General features: G+C 40.9%; 1 protein-coding gene across 2 annotated transcripts; it reads right to left on the minus strand.

The window, feature by feature from the left end:
• Positions 1–329: 329 nt before the first annotated feature.
• Positions 330–7560, minus strand: pdlim3a (PDZ and LIM domain 3a). Of its 2 annotated transcripts, none has more exons than XM_027135011.2 (7): positions 7340–7560; positions 2993–3144; positions 2828–2912; positions 2552–2739; positions 1359–1492; positions 1086–1197; positions 330–749 (listed from the first exon to the last, which is right to left on the minus strand). In XM_027135011.2, the coding sequence occupies exons 1-7, from the start codon at positions 7430–7432 to the stop codon at positions 581–583; spliced, it is 933 nt and encodes a 310-aa protein (XP_026990812.1). In that variant the 5' UTR covers positions 7433–7560; the 3' UTR covers positions 330–580. The 2 variants fall into 2 exon arrangements, with proteins under 2 accessions (XP_026990812.1, XP_047672740.1); XM_047816784.1 differs by lacking the exon at positions 7340–7560 and adding an exon at positions 6466–6985.
• Between the last annotated feature and the right edge of the window lie 771 nt (positions 7561–8331).

Here is an 8331-nt window from a genome sequence, read left to right on the forward strand (position 1 = left end):
AATACTCTGAAGCTATTAGCTACCACAATTATAGTATCATTGGTTTGCAATCTGTTTTGTGAAGCAAACCACAGGTTTATATAAATAAGCTCTTGTTAATTTCCGTTTTGTTTGATAATAACAGCTCATGCGTTAATAGTTTACTCATTAGCCTCGATCACTCTTAACAATATTTGAATACGGTTACTAATACTACTGTTAAGGCTAATGTAAATAATTTCTATTTTCCTAACGCTAGCCTTGCTAGTGGCATCACACATGTAGATGTGGAACGTCCTGTATGTGTGTGTGAGAGAGAGAGAGAGAGAGAGAGAACAGGCCAGTCATCACACAGTTGTAAGTTTTATTTTATTGACATAGCTTATTCTTACAGTATATGTACAGCACAGGGTAAATCCATTTCAAACCCCACAAACAAACTGATGTTCCTTAACAATCAAGACCGTGTTGTGTTTCGTCAATCACCATGGTTGTAAATGTGTCGCTCTAAATGAGTGCAAATGCAGAGTAAATGAGTACAATTTTATAATATAATATTCAGATGTAAGTGCGTGCGTGCGTGTATGTGTGTGTGTGTTATCTACAGGTCTGGACTTTCAGGAGGTTTTCCGTGAGCAAGTGCGTGAGTTTCACAGTAGATCTCGTCGTCTATAAAAAAGTAGCCTTTCTGCTTCAGGTTCTCCTCACAGTCCGAGCAGACGAAACAACCAGGGTGCCGATACTTATCGTGAACTTTCACCACCATCCCACTGAGAGAGAACAGGAGAGATTATTGGTCGATGCTGATATTCTTAACAAAATGGTGTTTAGATATCAACACTTCAAGAGTTTTTATATCCCTTTCTTAATGATATGAAACTAAAATTGTTTATTTCATTGTTTTATTCTTATTTTTTCAGTTATGAATGTTATTTTCAAAGGTTATTTCGACTTATTTCGACACTCGCTTGTGTTATTTCTGTTTATGCTCAATTCACTTTGTTGTCAATAGTCTGGATTTTATCACATATTTTATTTCTTCACATTAAATCACAGCAGGATCACAGTATAATCTTCCTGGCTGTGGTTTCCTCTGACACACTCACACTATGCCGTTACCACACTTGTCACACATGGGCAGTTTGTGCAGGTTTCCTCCTGGTGAGAGAGGCTTAGTGGTGGGAGCTCGCACCTCCTTCGTCACGACTGGAAGTGTTCCTGTCAGTCAGAGAAACATCTCCATTAATTATGGACTGCTGGATTGAGTTATTTTAAGTGTGGATCAAGGATTAAATAAATTAATGATGATAATTCGTGTTTCATGATAAGTGTGTTTCTCTGTGTGTGTGTGTGTGTGTGTGTGTGTGTGTGTGTCGTACCTTCATTGCTGATGTAGTCCTGTAAGGCTTTGAAAGATCCTGATTGTCGGGGTTCATGAGGCTCCTTCTCTCCCTCTTCCTTCTGTAGCATGCGGTACACATCTGATTCTTCTATAGATGTAAGGATCCTGGGACTACACACACACACACACACACACACACACACACACACACACACACACACACACACATACACATACACATAAATACACACAGACACACACATACAGTATACAAACACACATACACACATACATACACATACATACACAAACATACATACACACACATACAGAGAGAAACACACTTATCATTAATTTTCATCATTTATGTAATCCTCTGTTTTTAATTCATCTATTTTGTGTTGAGTCAAACTGTGCACTGGGTTTAGTCTGTGTGTGTGTGTGTGTGTGTGTGTGTGTGTGTGTGTGTGTGTGTGTGTGGGTTCATTCCTTTCTGATGGAGTTCACCTAACACTAACAGATATATCACCATAATCCATTCCTTAGATGTTCATTCCTGTGCTGTTCTCTAAGCCCTTGTACTCTAACACTCCTCATATATCTGTGGTTCTAACGTCATCCATGTGATGTACCGTGGATGACCTGCAAGCACCAAGTCGCTGTAACATCTTACTTAAGGGGGCGTGGCTTCTGCATCTTTCAGTCTCAGTGTAAGAGGTGTGGCTTCTGTGTCCTTTAGTCTCAGTGTAAGAGGAGTGGCCTATGTGTCTGTCAGTCTCAGTGAAAGGGGTTTGGCCTCTGTATCCTTCAGTCTCAGTAAAAGAGGCATGGCCTCTGTGTCCTTCAGTCTCAGAAAAAGAGGTGTTGCCTCTGTGTATGTCAGTCTCAGTGTAAGAGGTGTGGCTCTGTGTCTGGCATTTTTTCTGCCATAATCGTGTTTCTCATTATGTTGTTCTTCTACATATTATTCTGTCTATTGTTGTTTTGTCATTTTTAAATTTCATCTTCCTATCATTACATAGTTTGGTTATTGTGTCTCATTCTGTAATTTGGTCTTGTATCATCGTGTAGTTTCTTCTTTCTGTCATTATACAGTGTGTTTTTTCTCTCATCACATACTTTAATGTTTCAGTTCTTATGCACTGCATCTCTAATATTTGTATATTTACTCTTGAAGAGAACCTGTGATTAATCGTGGCTCAGACCTGAAACACCTCCTCCTGGACTCACCTCTCTGGCTTGCTGTGTATTAGGCCCCTGAGCTGACCTTGTAAGGCATCCTGGATATTGCCAGAAGAATACAGACCAATGGGAGAGTTGTAGGCGGAGCTGACCACCTGTCGCTTGTCGTCAATGTTGGCTGCCGCCACAAAGGGTGCGGCCCGCCGGTTATGGCCCGTGCCTATTGGCCTGTAATCCTAGCGTAGAAAATGAAAGACTATAGAGATATATAGAGAGTAATGCTAATACAGACACACTGTGTTTGGTTATTAGCATTGCACGGACCTGCATCTCTGCATCCAGGTTCATTTTAAATGGATGCACTCTGTCATCTTCTCTGACTCGAGGTGACCATAGTTTGGTTTCTGGCCTGTAAAAATGCGATATTTGATCCACTGATTTGTTTCTTTCCATGACACAAAACTGGTCATTTGTATCATGACCTCTGACCTCTGGATGGTTAAGTTGAGCTGCCGTGTGGCCTGCTTCATGCGATGCTGAGCTTCAGAGTGCATCATGTTGCTGGTGGAGACGCCATCTATAGCCAGGATAATGTCACCAGAAGAAAGGTCTACCGTGGAGGCCTTGCTGCCTGGAGATATCTGAGCAGAGAAAATCGAGATGTTCCAATAACTCACTATAGAGAACTTTCCGGAGAACATCCTGACCTTACATTTTGAATTGAGTCGTCTCTTTGGACTCTCTGAGTCGACTCTTATAAAAAAAAGTTAAGAAGCTGTTATGATCTGATCTGAGCTGAATGATGTCTCTGTTTTTTCTCCATTTTTTATAAGAGCTAAAGATTTTTATTTATTAAAGAAACTTGGTACCCATTTACTGTAAGGGTTAATGGCATGAACAAAGGTACATCCTGTCCTCACTGACATTAAAGCAGCTGTAAACAGTCCTTCTTTTCTCACTGCTTCATCTTGTTGATTACACGCATTTCTTGTGTAGCACAGTACAGGTTTACAAAGAGCGAGCTTTAAATTTTGTAAACTCTCTGAATTAGTTTGCTCCTGTGTAAGAGTTTTAGAGACTGAAGCAGAGTAGTGTGTTTCTTAGACATGTGTGTATATTTGTGTGTGTGTTTCTGAGACGCGTGTGTGTGTGTGTGTGTGTGTGTGTGTGTGTGTTTCTGAGACGTGTGTGTGTGTGTCTGTGTCTGTGTGTGTGTGTGTGTGTGTGTGTGTTTCTGAGACGTGTGTGTGTGTGTGTGTGTGTGTGTGTGTGTGTGTGTCTGTCTGTGTGTCTGTGTCTGTGTGTGTGTGTGTGTGTGTGTGTGTGTGTGTGTGTGTGTGTGTGTGTGTGTGTGTGTGTGTGTGTGTGTGTGTGTGTGTGTGTGTGTGTGTGAATTCTTGACCTTGCTGGTATGTGCACTTGTATAAACTGTTTTTTTCCACAGTAAACAGGATAGCAATCTCCAGACAAACCCTACGGGTGCGCTGATATCTGCTCTCAGTTCACACGTGTGCGCATTATGATTAAGCCTACAGGCATGTACTGTACAGCATGAACCTGTTAAATAGCCTATGCACTTTTACTTTACAATCCCATTCTTCACTATGTCAAATCATCGTGCTGGATCAGGATCTCACTGCATCATGCACTGATATATCAATCGTGTGTTACCGTTTCTGACAGTACTGTATGTCCAGTAACTGCACATACTGAAGTGCTTTATTCCCCTTATATCTCAATGACCGTAATCTATTGTTTATTAAAAAAACGATTGGTCATACTTTTTATCCGTTTACAGTTACAACAATGGAACGTTTGTGTAACGTCCACAAAGCAACAACTGCTGTTCCAGAAATTCAGTCAGCACCTTCTGGCCAATCAGAATCGAAAATCCATCAGAAACTTGACTAGCTTTAGAACACACAGTTGGAAGTTAGCTCATTCAATCAACGTTTTAGCTGTTAGTGATCCGTTAAAACCAACAGATCAGTTGTCCTTTATAGTCGCCCTGATTTCGCCAATCAACCGCAGCATCAGTTATCTACATCTCTGACTAAGTTTTTTTATAATAAGTGTCAGCTGTAAATATGACTAACTGAGAAACATGGCTAAAAACAGTTCTGAAGAAATCATGAACAAATAACTAAATATTTCCTAAAAGACACTGGGCATGAAGTTAAGTAATGTCTGCAGAAGAAAAGAGGATCTCTTCACCGTCCTCGGAGACCCCGTGTGAACTCGAGGAAACACACTGAAGTTCTCACAGGGGGCGTTTACTGAAACGCTAGGAATAGCCGAAACTCAGGGGAGCGATATATACCATGTCACAACATAAAACAGACTGTAATACGACGGAGCGACTGAATGCACACATGTGAAAAGCTGACCACCAAAACAAGCTTTGCTACACTAACAACATTAAAAACATTTTACAACCAGTGGAAGAATCTTATAAAAAATAAAGTGCAATGTGTATATTGTTTGTTTGTTTTTCTAAAACCCCTGAATTTACGGTACTGTAGACTACATGACACCATGGGTGTGTCCCGATCCACCACCTAGTCACTATGTAGACTAGCTAAACAACAGCTTGATTGTCTCACTGTCACCTGCCTTCTGCGGCTGTTTCCCAAATCACATCTTATCCACTAAACAATCCAGCAAGACCATCACAAATGATCAGTCCACTGTGGGCATGTCCCAAACCACATCCTATTTACTGTGTAAGTAAATAAACAACATCCTGAATGTCATCCTGAATGTCTATCATTAGTCTAGTGTCGCTGCGTTCTATTCTCTCTCTTACTCTCTCATACACACACACACACACACACACACACACACACACACACACTGTGAGTGTATCCTAACAACACTTTTCTATATCCTTCACATTTACACTCATAACATGTACTAAAAAAAATCACTTTTATTCACTATATACACGAACAGAGCATCAGGGCAGTAATCAGGGTTACAGACTTTAAAGGAACTGAAGAACAACTGCTCTGTGTATATATATGTGTGTGTGTGTGTGTGTGTGTGTGTGTGTGTGTGTGTGTGTGTGTGTGTGTGTGTGTGTGAGAGAGAGAGAGAGAGAGAGAGAGAGAGAGAGAGAGAGAGAGAGAGAGAGAGAGGAGACGGAGGTCTTTTTGCCCAAACATGGCTGTCTGTCTCTTGGCTGAAATGCAGGACGAGTGAAGTGATCGCTCCGAAAGCCAAAGCTCATTAGAGCAGAACTACAGCTGGGAAACTTCACGCAAACACACTGCGATATCCAAGTGTCCATCTGTGGAAGAACTACTTCATTAGATGCTCTCTCTTTCTCTCTCTCTCTCTCTCTCTCTCTCTCTCTCTCTCTCTCTCTCTCTCTCTCTCTCTCTCTCTCTCACACACACACACACACACACACACACACACATCGTTCTCATCTAGTCATGGAAAAATGAAAAAATGAAACCGTTTGAATTCTGAGATGTTTATAGAATCCTATTGATGGTCTGAGAATATCGCAGTATAAACATGTTTAAGAAGCTTTGCTTATTTAACTTCCTAATTTATTTAAAGAGCTATTTATTAAAAATGTACTGTTTTTTTTTTATATTGCTTTGATTGACATTTTCCAACTACAAATAAAACCCCTAGACCTTCTCATTATAGTATGAAACTAAAATTCCAGGATGCATCGACTCTTTTCAGACAAAGACTTTTCAAGTTCCCATCATGCACTGTTTCTTTTTCACAATCCTGACATGCTGCACTTAAGCCCGGCTCACTGCACAATATTGGCCATGATTTGGTTGTCTGAGAAAATCCTAAAAGATCTCTAGATTCTAGGGTAAAATCTGTTGTCTCTGATGGCTGGTCATGGTCATGGTCACTGACAGACGATTAATGGCCGTCAATAACAGGTTTTACCTCAGATGAAGTTCTGACAGTGTCAAAAGGTTTCAGACACTTACCTGAGGTGAGACATCTCCTACGATGAGCGTCAAACCAAGGACCAATAGGAGCACCGAACCAGCTAGCTAAGATGATTCCAGATGGCAGGGGATGAGGCTTTTTCGAAAATTTTTAATCACGTTTGTTAAAGTTATCAGTGTGGCTCAGATACAGAAAGAACAAAAAAGCTAGCTAGATTACTAGACGGACTGCTAGCTAGTGAGGAGATCGTGAGAGTGTAGGAGGTAGAAGAGTTCTCATGGTTTTTTGGGATACTATGCTAGACATGAATTCTGAATTGTGTTTCCTTTTACAGATTTTTCTTGTATACATTTTAAACACGATATCATACGTAACGATGTCGTAGGAATCCGTTAAAATGTCCGTCGATCTGCAATGTTTAGTTAAAGTGAGATGCAATAATCCACTCAGAAACAGCTGAGTTTCCAATGCTGCCTTCCTCATGAATGATTCACTGCTGAACTTTTAGCATCACACACACACACAAACACACAAACACACACTCACTACTACATTTAGTTTGGCTTTTTCAATTACAACAAATCTGTCCTGAGCTCCGGTTCATGTTTATAACGTTTTTTGACCCAGCCTTCTTTAACGAAATGTGCATTCCTCAAGTGCACACTTGTTCTTCTTCATCATTTTAACTACCACTTGTATGTGTGTATGTGTGTGTGTGTGTGTGTGTGTGTGTGTGTGTGTGTGTGTGTGCGTGCACTGAAATATTTACTCAAAAGCTCAAATGCGTGCAATCAGGTTGTCAGCCTAAGAGCTCTCTCTCTCTCTCTCTCTCTCTCTCTCTCTCTCTCTCACACACACACACACACACACACACACACACACACACACACACACACACACACACACACTCACCTTTCCGATAGTGAGGGGTTGGTTAAAATCTTTTCCTCCAATCATCCGGAAGCCCCATGGTGCAGGTCCCTCCAGTATGACACAGTGTGCCATGTCCTCGGCAGTACTGTATGTGTGTGTGTGTGCGTGTGTGTGGGTGTTTGTATCCTCCAGCAGAATTGTGCACCGTCCCGTGTGCACTGCCTCTATTAACACAGGAAAAGACCGCACCTCCCAGGACAAGCTTTGGATAGATCACACATCTAAAACTCTCTCTCTCTCTCTCTCTCTCTCTCTCTCTCTCTCTCTCTCTCTCTCTCTCACTCTCTCTCTCTCTCACTCTCTCTCTCTCTCACTCTCTCCTTATTATCCCTGATTTGCCTCCGCTCCAAACTTTAGACCCAGTAGCATTGTGGTACTGACCTGCGATCAGCTATCAGAGAGCTTAAAACTCCAAAATATGCAAACGTATGTAATATTACTGATCTGAGATCAGTGTTTTTTTTTGTTTTTTGTTTGAAGGAAATAAACAGAGGACACTTGAGGGGAAGGACCTACAGGCTACAGCAGATACTCTGAACTTTTGGAGGAACTTTAAAGCTTCAACGATCTTGAGATTTGAAAGTTCAGAACATGCAGATGAGCTCCTTTGTCTATCAGGAAACTGATGTCATTGCTGCCATGGCAATAGAGAAAACATCGTTTAAAGACATCCACAACAGTTTTTGTTTACAGCTGTCTGAAATAAAAAGACATTCATTCTCATGCCCAGAAAGAAAAAAAATCCACTATTTTGTTATATAATACAGCTTTTTTACACTCTGTATTTGGCTCCATCCTTTTTACCCCCAGTCCCTGATGAACAGCATCCTCGCCACACGATGCAACCACCATCATGCTTTACCTCGGACTGTGTTCTTTCTGCTCCACAAAAGCAAGGCTTTGTTCAATATTAAAAGCCCTTTCTTCACACACACTGTATCATGACTTTATTACTTTATTAAGATTAATTT

The sequence above is a fragment of the Tachysurus fulvidraco genome, chromosome 7 (genome assembly GCF_022655615.1).
Source record: "Tachysurus fulvidraco isolate hzauxx_2018 chromosome 7, HZAU_PFXX_2.0, whole genome shotgun sequence".
Lineage (NCBI taxonomy): Eukaryota > Metazoa > Chordata > Actinopteri > Siluriformes > Bagridae > Tachysurus > Tachysurus fulvidraco.

Excerpts from the sequence above, each read along its gene's own strand:
- pdlim3a (XM_027135011.2), bottom strand. The coding sequence starts at position 7,432 with ATGGCACACTGTGTCATACTGGAGGGACCTGCACCATGGGGCTTCCGG. Across the intron at positions 2,740-2,827 it reads ACCTGGATGCAGAGATGCAG|GATTACAGGCCAATAGGCAC; the intron begins GTCCGTGCAATG and ends TTTCTACGCTAG. Across the intron at positions 1,198-1,358 it reads GGACTACATCAGCAATGAAG|GAACACTTCCAGTCGTGACG; the intron begins GTACGACACACA and ends TCTGACTGACAG.